This window comes from Schistocerca americana, chromosome 11 (assembly GCF_021461395.2).
Source record: "Schistocerca americana isolate TAMUIC-IGC-003095 chromosome 11, iqSchAmer2.1, whole genome shotgun sequence".
Lineage (NCBI taxonomy): Eukaryota > Metazoa > Arthropoda > Insecta > Orthoptera > Acrididae > Schistocerca > Schistocerca americana.
In genome coordinates, this window is record NC_060129.1 from 155,427,966 (window position 1) to 155,440,724 (window position 12,759).

General features: G+C 42.3%; 1 protein-coding gene across 2 annotated transcripts in view; it reads left to right on the forward strand.

The window, feature by feature from the left end:
- LOC124554069 (ankyrin-3-like) overlaps positions 1-12,759 on the forward strand; it is a 52,289-nt gene that overhangs the window by 17,831 nt on the left and 21,699 nt on the right. For both annotated transcript variants that reach the window (XM_047128113.1, XM_047128114.1), the window contains exons 2-4: positions 2,444-2,613; positions 2,729-2,773; positions 9,233-9,809. In XM_047128113.1, coding sequence (XP_046984069.1) covers positions 2,526-2,613; positions 2,729-2,773; positions 9,233-9,809 — 710 coding nt within the window. In that variant the 5' untranslated portion in view covers positions 2,444-2,525. The remainder of the gene's footprint in view (positions 1-2,443; positions 2,614-2,728; positions 2,774-9,232; positions 9,810-12,759) is intronic.

Here is a 12,759-nt window from a genome sequence, read left to right on the forward strand (position 1 = left end):
TAGAATCGCTAGACCACCGCGGCCGGCACGGTTTCGTAAGTAAACGTGTACGCATCACACGCCAGGCGGACATCGGGGGTATGTTAAGCTGTCGAGATGCACGGCGAACGGATTTGTGCTTACTCCTTGGGAAACTGTGGCGGATGCTTTCGACGTGTGTGTCAGAGACTCTGGGATGACCTGGCGATTTGCCTTTACACAAACAACCTGTTTCTCGCCATAGTTCACGTCATCGACTACTGCTGTGTGCTGTAGGAGGATCCACATCGTACACAGTACGAAAGTCACGCTGAATGGTTGTTACTGACACGCAGTTCGCAAAACGCTTTCCGTTGTCCCGACACCATTTTTATTATTAGGGGAACTAAAGGTGGCGCACACTGCTGCTACCTATTGATAACCATGTAAAACTCGAAAGTTTGCTCTTTCCAGGAGTGTGTTGTTCACCCACATATCTCAAAGAATGGTTCAAATGGATCGGAGCACTATGAGACTTAAAATTTGAGGTCATCAGTCCCCTACACTTAGCACTACTTAAACCTAACTAACCTAACGACATCACACACATCCATGCTCGAGGCTGGATCCGAACCTGCGACCGTAGCAACAGCACCGTTCCGGACTGAAGCGCCCAGAACAGCTCGGCCACAGCGGCCGGCTCACATATCTCAAATACCATAATAGCTATGATCTTTTTGAAATCGGATGACACTTTTTGACACACTCTGTGTTTCATAGAGTGCAGTTTCCACCAGCACCGCACTCGGATGTACCCGCTGGCGTGTCCTTAGCCGCCTGAGGGTCGCCTAACTCGGCTAACGACACTTCTGTAGGCGAGACACAGCCCCCTGTCCTCCTCCAGCTCTGCATAATACATCACCACGTATTGACACACACTGCAATTTCATTTGAAAAAGAGAGGCTGATCCCCGTCCCCTGCAGTTAATATGAGTACGACGTCGCTCATCCAGCAGTTCCTCGCAGTTAAGCAGGTGCAAACATGATAACGACCCCTTAAACGGTTTCGAAACTGACGTAAACAGTTCAGCTGATCAGCCAGTATACAGGGTGACTCACGAAGGTATGCAAACATTTTAACATTATATTCTACAAGTAAAACTAAAGGATAAAGTTCGAATAAACATAGGTCCACAAATATTTAGCTACGGGGTTACGGCTCATAGGAGATTTTGCCTGAAATTTAGCAACTTCGCTAATATGAAGCCATCGCAAAACTGTACGAGGTTAAAGTAAAAAACCTATTTCCATTTACTTTGTTGTTATTAATAAGGTAAATCTAATAAAACATTTTCCCACGACGTCTAACAGGCGAGACGTACTTGTAATTCCTTCAACAAGAAATGCCCCGCTTCCTCGAAGGTGTTCCACTAGCTACGCGATTGCAAATGTATTTTCAACATGACGGTGCGCCCCCAAATTTCGCCAACGCAGTTACTAAACGTTTAAATGATCATTTTCCTCAGAAATGGGTTGGTCGTGGTGCTACACGTCTGTGGCCACCCAGATCGCCCGATTTAACGCCAATGGATTTTTGTATGGGGATGGATGAAAGGCATAGTTTGTGAGGAAAAAGTCAGTACACGTGAGGCATTACTTGCTCACGTTATGAATGCAGTAGGCGAAATTAAGAACAACCCTGTGAAATTGAAACAAGCAACAAAATCTGTTCCTACACATGCAGGTAAAAGCACTGAACTCGGTGGAGACATTTTTGAACATTTATTTATAATGTATTGAGAAATTGTATGTTCAATGTACAACTTCCTTAACAGTGAGCTTTGTCTCTTCTGGTTTAACAGGAATTCATGTGTGCTGTGGTATTAATTAAAGCACATTATCTGACACATTCATAGAGTTTCAGTTAACGTTATTAGCATTATTTTCCAAAATCAAATTCTCTACAACTTCTGTTAAATACTTTGTGGAAACATCTGGAATTTATAAAACAAATTGGGCCAACTAGTTTATAAATTGAAAACTTTATGAAATTACTTCTTTTCTTTTCTGGATGTTCTGGAAAATTACTGGAGATACACGCCTGGGACAAGTTTTATTAGATTCACCAGACCAACAACAACAAGATAAATGGAAATCGTGCTTTACTTTAACGTCGTACAGTTTTGCGATGCCTTTATACTAGCGAAGTTGGTAAATTTCAGGCAAAAACCTTTATTAACCGTAACTGCGTAAATAAAAATTTGCGGACCTATGTTTATATGAACTTTTTTCTTTGATTTTACTTGTAGAATAACATATTAAAACAACTGTATATCTCCGTGAGTCACCCAGTATATTCGGAACAACGGAGTGGCAGCCGCCTCGTAAAATGGTGAAATCAAGATTAATTTACGCTAATTTATTTATTATGAAGCTAGCTGCTAGAAAATGTCTTTTTAGGTTACACTTATTCCGTAAATTTCAGGTTGTTCAGCAGACTGCAAGTTTGGTGAGGTTATTTTCACAGAAAAGTTCCTTACTTGTCGCGACACCTGAGACCTTCCGCCATGTTCTGCAGAAGCTTTTGTTGGTTCGTCCGCATTTTTGTGGCGGTAGTCATATCTACTGGCTGCAGCCACCCAATTTCTGTTACAGGTAAAAATTTTACTTTGTTCGATCCATATGAGTCTGGGTATGATAGTAGATAACCATAAGAAATGAAATATATTTTTAATTTTTTCATTGAGATTGTTACGAATTTCTCTTTCAGAATTCTATACAGAAGTCACCGCACATAGTTTAACAACCAACAAAGGTAAGTGTTTCATCCATTGCTGCTACAGACACCTCATGGTCCACGTGGTTCTTTTGGTACTAGTTTATTTAATCACAGTAGTCTTATCTCGTGGTTTGAGACGTCCTCGCCGGCGCCGTGGGGAGGCGAGCGTGTACAAGCTTCCCTCCAGCTGCCTGCGCCACCTGTTGCCTGCTTCTCGCCGTGGCGTGGCGGTCGTATTCAAACACACTGCATTGCTACTTATTTTTAGAACGGCGAAAGAGGATGAAAGATGATTGTACACTAAATTAATCACAAATTATGTGATATCTCATTTGTTCAGAAATCTCTCTCGTCCAAGGGTCACACAAACTTGTATTCAGCACTGTTCGTTGCTCCTACAAGATAGGCAATACGTGCCTCACACGCTACTGTTTTTCCAGTAGCATAACTGGCAGAGACGGGCGTGACCCACCCGTGGTACACGCCGGCGTGGACTTGTTGGAATATCTGCTTTGTGTCAAGGGGAAGTCACAAGAATTCTGCGACCGAACTACGCAACGCCGTTGGGTATCAGTGTATCATTGCCTTTGGTATTGTAGAAAGCTCCAGTTGGAATGCCATTTAGTCGTCATGTTGCACATACTGGGTGATTTTGACCACAGTGTACAGACTCTAGGGATTGATCGATGAGGGGATACGGAACAGAAATGTGTAACGAACTTATGTCCGAAAATGCATGGTTTCCACGCTAGAGAATCTTTATTCAGTCACATACTGTTACAAAGACTGCCGTATAATTCGCGCTGTACCACGCAGCGACAATTACAGTGTGTGCTGAAAATCGTTTCCAACGCATGCGCGTATACGCGCCGTAGCGTGCTCTGTCTCACACGCTCACATCGATCAGGCTGCAGCCGAACAGTGTCAGAGGCAGGATGAATACGCTGCCCCAGTGTCTCCACGTCTGGAACGGACTTTTCATTCGCGCTACTTCTTAGTTGACCCTGTAACCAGAAATGTAGCGGGTTGAAATCTTGTGAACGAGCAGACCGTATAACTGGACCTCCTCGTCCGATCCTTCAACCAGAAAAGATGCGATTGAGATGCGTCCAGGCGTTAATGGCGAAGTGGGCTGGAGGACCATCGTGTAGCAGCCACATAACCCTTAGAATCATCAGTGCACTGTTTCCAGCAAGTCACCCACAAGAAACGCCGATATTTCCGACCTGTCAGGCGACGTGGGAGGAAGACTGGTCCCAAAATAGGTCGCCAATTATCCGAGCCCAGACATTCAGGCTGCCACGATGCTGATGATTCGCTGTCATCATACCATGGGCCTTCTGCATACCATCCCAAAGATGGCTGTTGTAAAAGCTGAAGATCACGTAAGGATGGCGTCATCTTTGAATAGGATGGATGACACAGATCCCGGAATCGTGGTTACCTGGTGAAGAAACCAGTGACAAAACTGGTACAGATGTGGAAAGTCTGTCACTACTAAGCCCTGCACACGCTCTAACTGATAAGGGTAGTACCAGTTGTCATGGAGAATGTTCTACACGGTCGTCTGGCTTACCCTGTAGTGGTGGGCCAACTGCCTGCTACTGATATGGCGGTCGCCTTCCACAGTGCTGATTACATTTTCTTCCAACTCTGGTGTCCGATCATTTAGGGTACGTCCTTCATGACTTTCTGCATCCTAGGTCATTATGTGCGAGAAACAGTATCACCCTCTAGGAGGAAACCGTGAATACTGTAACCGTGGCTGCATGGAATTACACTGTAGCTTCTGTAACAAAGTATGATTCAATAAATAGTGCCTAGCATGCATTTCCGGACATCATTGGACAGTTTTTGTTCCGTATACTCCCATTCATCGACTCCTAGGGTTTGTACATGGAATTTTCACAAAAGTTTACCAACACTCCTTTAGTTGAGTTGTGCTCCACACCGCACTTTTTTCCCATGGCTATTTACTCACAATTTCCTCTATTTCCTTCGTGTCCAAGTAAAATCAGATGTGTCAGATTAATTCGCCTCTAAAATTCAGGTCCCAAAACTTCACATCAATTTTAAACATGTTCTTTGTGTCAACTGCATCAAAATCCGAGCTTGTGTTGCAATAAATTAAGTATTTTCGTACGCTGTGTGCCACGGGAACTGTACTTTGAGCTATAACATCAGTTGCGTTTAACATTTCTCCTCGATAAAAACTTTGCACTAGCAACCCCATTCAAAGACACATTTACCCAATATTTCATTGTGTATCAACGTAAATAAACGTAAATTTTTGAGAATTTTCGTAAGTTCCCAATGATGTGTATTGGTACGTCATAGAAAACCAGTGTGTGTGTAGTGCTTGTTGTAAGTAACATGTCGTGTTCTCTTGTCTGCATTTGCTGTAAACTAACGATGATTTTGATTTTGTTTTCGACTACTACATCTAAACACTTTCAGGAAATTAGTAGCTTTTATAGAAGGTGCTACTGCTGCCGTAAAGAAAATCTCGATTTGTGTACAGACTGCTTCAGATCTTAACGGTAACTAGCTATCCTTCGAACGTAACTGGTCCAGAGTATAAAAAAGAATAGCAGGATTACTTTAGTGATACTTGTTTGCCGTTCTGTAAGACATTACACCAACCATACTGCAGCCACACTCTGTAAACTATCCTTGAAAGTGGGAAGAGTCAGCTGACGTTCATAAGCTAGGATCAATCGACTGGGAGCTGCTGTGCATGGGTGTTTCTGGTGAGTTCTCAACAGTCATCTATCAGATATACCACAGATACCTGAATTACTCTCGCCTCTTGCTGTCGCTTCTACAGGAAGTACATGATCTGTCACCGCTTATCCACTGGACTGTCAGCAGATTCTGCAAGACGTACATGATCTGTCACTGCTTATCCACTTGGCTGTCAGCAGCTTCTACGGGAAGTACATGATCCGTCGCCGCTTATCCACTGGACTGTCAGCAGCTTCTACAGGAAGTACATGATCTGTCACTGCTTATCCACTTGGCTGTCAGCAGCTTCTACGGGAAGTACATGATTCGTCGCCGCTTATCCACTGGACTGTCAGCAGCTTCTACAGGAAGTACATGATCTGTCACTGCTTATCCACTTGGCTGTCAGCAGCTTCTACGGGAAGTACATGATCTGTCACTGCTTATCCACTTGGCTGTCAGCAGCTTCTACGGGAAGTACATGATCTGTCGCCGCTTATACACTGGACTGTCAGCAGCTTCTACAGGAAGTACATGATCTGTCACTGCTTATCCACTTGGCTGTCAGCAGCTTCTATGGGAAGTACATGATCTGTCGCCGCTTATCCACTGGACTGTCAGCAGCTTCTACAGGAAGTCCATGATCTGTCACCACTCATCCACTTGACTCTGAGAAGCCTGTCAGTGGCAGGACTGGGCTCCATGCATCAGGGAGGACTCAGCGCGTCATACCCATCACCATAACGAATGAGTCAATGACATGACTGGTACATCTTATTTGTAACAACCATTTTTCGTAGTATGATGTAGCCCTTCTCATTGCATCTACTACTCCTTGAAAACGCAAGTTAACTGTCTCCAGTGAAGGTATATACTTGTTGCAAAACATGCTTCCTCCACACCACTTCTCTCTCTCTCATGGCACTTGCTTCACCTACAGCCTTATTTAAAATCAATCGAGTTAAAATCCTTGCACTCTACTTACTTTTTCTGAATCACTTGATTGCTGGACTCCTTACTCCTGTACTGTCAGAAATCGAACTATTTCATTTTACCAATGCTTTGTGTCTTACTAGGTGCTACAAATAATAATCATAATAATAGTAATAATAATAATACTGTACACACCCTACAACAGAACAGGGGCCACTACATAATATGTGTTGAGTTAAAGTTTAATTTATTTCATTTATTGTTATGGAGATATTTAAAGGTATGTAGTTTGTGTATCTCGATTTCTCTACCATACGTGCATGGTACAAACTACTGTGCATTATATGAGACATTTACCGTATGCAATTTATGTGCTTCGGTATCTCTACCATAGGTCCATGGTACAAAGTACAAACTACTGTGTACAGCATGAGGATTATGTGTGGAAGATGAAGTCCATACATTCGTTTGGCAACTTCTATTTGCACCACATCGTGTAATTCGTTAATGCTTTATTTGAAAATAACCATTAATTAATGGTAACTTATGCAATAACTATCACATCATTATGAAATAGTAATAATAAAAGTAATCTTTTGGAAGTAATTTAGTATTGTGAGCGAAACACATTTAGACACATTTGTTTTCATTCCTCATAAATTTAATTTTATCCATTGGGGGAGGGGGGCTAATTATGTCTCTACTCTACACAATGTTGGGTGTTGTGAGATTGGAGGATGTCAGGATTTGGATCTAGCTATGCCCGCCATCTCGATCTTATGTTTGTAGAAAGTCATATCAGACCATGATAGCAGTTAGTTGATCCCCTGTGAGTATCAGTTCCTGCAGAGAAACATGCTGGATTAGCGGTTAAGGGCAGAGTGATACAGATTTCAGGCGCAGAATATCGTTGTTTCCTTAAATAACTGCAGAAATCGGGACTGTGTGTTGAATACACTACCTTCTGACGCTCTTAGTATTGTGCTAGATCTCCATTTTGATATTCTGCACAGGTAATTGTAGAAACAGATTAACGATAAGAGGTCTCTTCCTTCCGGGCTTTTTGTACAAGCAAATAGGAAAGTTCTAAGTGGGGATGTAATAGATTTAAGTCCAAAAATGGATTTTTCAAAAATATTATTTTCTTCATCTACACAGTTTACTCTATGCTGTGTGTGAATTTTATCGTGATAGCGGTTTTAGAAATGCCATTAAATTGTTAAACTGATTAACTCTACACAGCCGGTACCTTTTCCAACAATTGGGAAACTGGTTGCTTCAGCGGAATATTTGTCAGTGTCAAAGCTATTTTCTTTCGATTCCTTTGGCTGACATCTATATCATTGCCTGAAAACTTTCTTGCATGTGGTTCATTTACGTTTTGACAATACTAACACATATTAGTAGGTGGAAGGTTAAATTCACAAATCTTTACGTGGGAGTCCAGATTTATGCATAATTGGTGGTGGCAAAACTATGTTTAGGAAATGGAGGTTTCATGGAAATCGGGTTACCATAAAGAAAGAGGAAGAAATTAGAAGTGAAGAACTTAAGCTCTTAGCTTATCCAGTGACAAAGCACCAATGTACAATCTGTGTCAAACAGACGATCAGTGTAAGTTGAACAATATAAAATGAGATGTATTCCCATAACACTCATTACCAGAATATGTAATGAATTTATTTAATCCCACATTCAAGTTTCTTGCAAGCCCTGATTTATTGAGGAACTGTCTTCACGGAAAGTCACAAAATTGCATATGAAAGCCTCAGTAATTTAATTTGGATTACATGCTTAAAAAGGACATTCTGTGGACTTGAAGTACTTAAAATAGGTGTCTATGATGCCGTTATATGTTACAATAATGGAAATAATGGCAGAATTGAAGTTCTGAAGAGAGTTGGTACAGATCCTGCTGTGTATACAAGAAAAGCATTTTACACCATCGACGAGAGCAGGGTCAAGAAAGCTAACAGATCAGTGTCTTACCTGCAAATACAGACCATGCATATTCTAAGAGGAGAGAAGATAAACCTGGAGGATGAGGAATATCAGTATGGAGGATTTTAAAATTGAGGTAAGCTTATTACATATAGAAGTATGAGAAGAAAATCTTTGAACATCATTTTCTCTGTTTTACATTTTTTTTTACTTTATTGGAAGCCTTGCCTCAAAAAGTATATTCTCTAATGCTATGAAATTTTCAGGAACTGTTCACAACGCTCTGCTGTCTCGTTGGAACTAAAAAATTCTGGATCCACCACTTACTTTCGGATATTTAGATGATTGTATGTAGAAAAAGGAAATTTGGATGCACAAAATTAAAAACTCTTAATGATACAATTTGTACCACAATTAATAACTGTTGTTCAGTGGTCTTATAACCTTTTCAGGACACAACAATAAAATTTTCAGATTAATTGCATGATTAGAATATGAGCTATGGCTTTTTTATAAAAAAGACAATAAAAAATGAAAAATTCAAATTTAGGCAAAATATTAATGATGCATATTTTATTATACTTTGCTGTTGAAACACAGCTCTTTTGCTTTATGCATACAAAATTTTAGATTGCACATTAATAAATATGACGGTAATGATTTTTAAATAAATGTTATCATTTTCCGTTACATCCCCCCTTATAAAGTATTGTTAATTACTTTTACCTATTCACTTTCGGCATTAGTTTGACACAGCAAAGATATCATATTGTTGCAGCTGGCATGCGATTGGAAACATATCCTAACTGCAGGTTCATACAGATTTGATTGCGGCTCATACAAGTATAGAGAGTGCTGTGTGAGGGCAAAGAAGTGATCAGTGACACTGTGTTCCAGACTCGCTCACAGTGGGACGAGTTCATGAGGCTGAGGAGGCCACGGCCGAGGATCTGGGCGCCCTGCTGGACGCCGGGGACGGCGCTGTGGTGACTCTGCTGGCCGGGGACACGCGGCTCGTGGCTCACAGGGCTGTCTTGGCCGCCAGGAGCGCCGTGTTTGCGGGCATGCTCCGTCATCTCACCTTAGAGGCCAGCAGCAACCAGCTCGTACTCTCGGACATAGAGGGCCCTGTGCTGCGCCAGGTGCTGGCATACCTCTACACCCTCCAGCCCCCACAGCTGCCCAGCATGGCGCCACAGCTGTTGGTCGCCGCCGACAAATACGGCTTGTCGGTACTGAAGGCGCATTGCGAGCAACAGGTGGCCTCACAGCTGTCTGTCGAGACTGCATCAGCCACAGGTGTTCTCGCGATTAGACACTCAGCTAACAGGCTGAAGCAGGCCGCCATCGCCTTCATAAAGTCCCACTTGCTCCGTGTGGTGGCGACGCAGGGCTGGGCTGAGGCTGTAGTCAACGACCCACAAACTGTTGTGGAGTTGACTCACCTGATTGCAGAGACGCCAACAGACACCAGGTAAGCCACTCATCTATGTTGCACAGCTCTGAGTGTGTGTACTGCCAAGTATAATACGTCCACCACTAAGTTTAATTAGATGTACCTGCACAGTAAAATTGATATCCTTTTTCTGATATACACTATGCGATCAAAGTATCCAGACGCCTAGCTGAATATGACTTACAATTTCGTGATGCCCTCAATCGGTAATGCTCGAATTCAATATGGTGTTGGCCCACCCCTAATGTTGATGACAGCTTACACTCTCGTTCGATCAAGTGCTGGAAGGTATCTTGGGGAATTGCAGCCCACTCTTCACAGAGTGCTGCTCTGAGGAGAGGTACCGATGTCGTTCAGCGAGGCCTGGCACGAAGTCGGCTTTCCAAAGTATCCCAAAGGTGTTCAATGGGATTTAGGTCAGGACTGTGTGAAGCCTAGTCCATTATAGGGATGTTATTGCTGTGTAAACACTCCGCTATAGGCTGCGCATTATGAACAGGTTCTTGAAAGTGTTGAAAGATGCAAACGCCATTCCCAAATTGCTCTTCAACAGTGGAAAGAAAGAAGGTGCATAAAACATCAATGTAGGCCTGTGCTATGACAAATACGTCCACATCATAAAACCAGCGCCTCCGAATTTTACTGTTGTCACTACACACGCTGGAAGAAGACATTCATGGGGCATTCGCCATACCCACACCCTGCCATCGGATCGCCAGATTGTGTACCGCGATTAGCCACTCCACTCAACGTTCTTCTACTGTTCAATCGTCCAATACTTACGCTCCTTACACCGAGCGAGGTGTCATTTGATATTTACCAACGTGATATGTGATTTAAGAGCAGCTGCTTGACCGTCATATCCAAGTTGTCTCACCTCCCACCTAATTGTGACAGTACTTGCAGTGGATCCTGATGAAGTTTCGATTTCCAGTGTGATGGTCTAGATAGATGTCTGCCTATTTCACATTAAGACCTTCTTCAACTGTCGGCACTCTGTCAGTCAACAGGCGTAGTTGGCCTGTACGCGTTTGTGTTGCATATGTCCGTTCACGTTTCCACTACGTTATCACATCGGAAACAGTGACCTAGGGATGTTTAGGAGTGTTGAAACCTCGCTTACAGATGTATGACAAGTGACACGTCAATCACCTGACCACATTCGAAGTCCTTGAGTTCCACAGAGTGCCCCTTTCTGCTCTTTCACGGTGTGTAGTGACCACTGATGTCGCTGATATGCAGTACCTCGCAGTAGGTGGCAGCACAATGCACCTAATATGGAAAACGAATGTTTTTGGGGGTGTCCAGATGCCTTTGGTCAGATAGTGTATGTTAGCGTTGTTACCATTGGACTGTCACACACTAACTGAATAGCATGTTGAAATGCTCTCAAAGAACACGCAAGCACAATGTAAGCAAATATAAAGAAACTGTACTTAGCAACTAAGCAGGATAAATGCCTCAAACAAGTGCCGATCTGGAACATTCCAAAATTCGGTATCTCGTAAACGACTCCTGCAGCAAACACCACTGGCATTCTGATTTACGCTACTTTTAGTCTGTTAATGTCAATAGGAGTTGTTCTATTTAAAAACGTGTATCTTTGCACAAAAATACGATTCCTAGGTATTAAAACAATCTATTGATTGGCTAACAATACTGATACGCCTGCTAAACCCGCTGGGCAGAACAGGTAATAAGATTGTGGAAAGGGCCAAGGGTTGAAGTCAGTTACTGCTTCCAACTGTCATTCATTCTACATTAATAACCTGTACAACTAAAATGGCACATAGCCGAATCTTTACCAAATGTAACTCTTTCATAGCTGAAGGCCTCCAACAAGAAATCTTAACAGGATAAAATCCAATTAAGAAAACAATAAAATAATTCAGAAACAACATACGCAATGTGCAATACAAATGGCTGAGGGCCACAATTAAATTCGAAAATTTCAGAATATATTGGCATAGACCTTTAAAGGAAGAAGGCGAACAAGAAACCTTACAAGAACCAAAAATTCAGTTTAGATGGCAATAAAATAATTTAAAACCCCCAAAAAAGCAACACATGTAAGGTGCAACAGAAATGGCTGAGGGACAAAAATTTCATAACTTCAGAATATATTACCATAGACGTTTAAAGGCAGAAAGCCAGCATGTTTAACAACAAGAAAACTTACAAACCAGCAAGATAAAAATCCAGTTAAGATAGCAACAAAATAATTTAAAGGGGCAACATATGCAAGGTGCAGTACCAATGGCTGAGGGCCACAATTAAACTTCAAAATTTTAAATTATATAACCTTAATCTTTAAAGGCAGAAGGCTGGTGCAGTGTTTAAGCTTGAAAGATAAATTAAAAAATTAATTTTGCAAAATTTTAAGAAAACAAAACAAATAACCATAAGCCTAAAATTTAAAATAACTGACAACAGATAATTAAAAACCGGTGGCACTCAGATGGCCTCCAGAGAGGTCGGCCTGCCCTCGTTCACTTAGGTGAGACGCGTGGTGAGCACAACTATACTTGATCCATTGGAACCCCACCAGGGGACAGCCACGGACCGACCGACACAACGAGTTGCTTCCCGTCAATGACTACATGAGAACTCAAACCGGTAATGTTACAAACATGGAAATCGACAGTGGAGTATGTAGTAGCTGTCAAAATTACACACCATGTTGGACTGTGACAACAGGTGAGGAAAGAACGCTGCCTGAAGTTACGATAGTGGCCAGGCAGGTAACCAGAACACTAATGACCGCAAGACAGAAAATTCCGCTGGTGCACTCAAATCGTAGCCCACCAAAGTAGTTAATTGCACCGCATGCCAGCTAACTCTCAGCAGCAGAACCATTCGATGTTGCTCACCGGAAAACCTCCCCAACAGCAAACCATCGAAGCGAACCACCACAACATAAATGGACGTGGCTTGGGTAGTTGGAACCGCTCCTCAACCTTGATGTCCT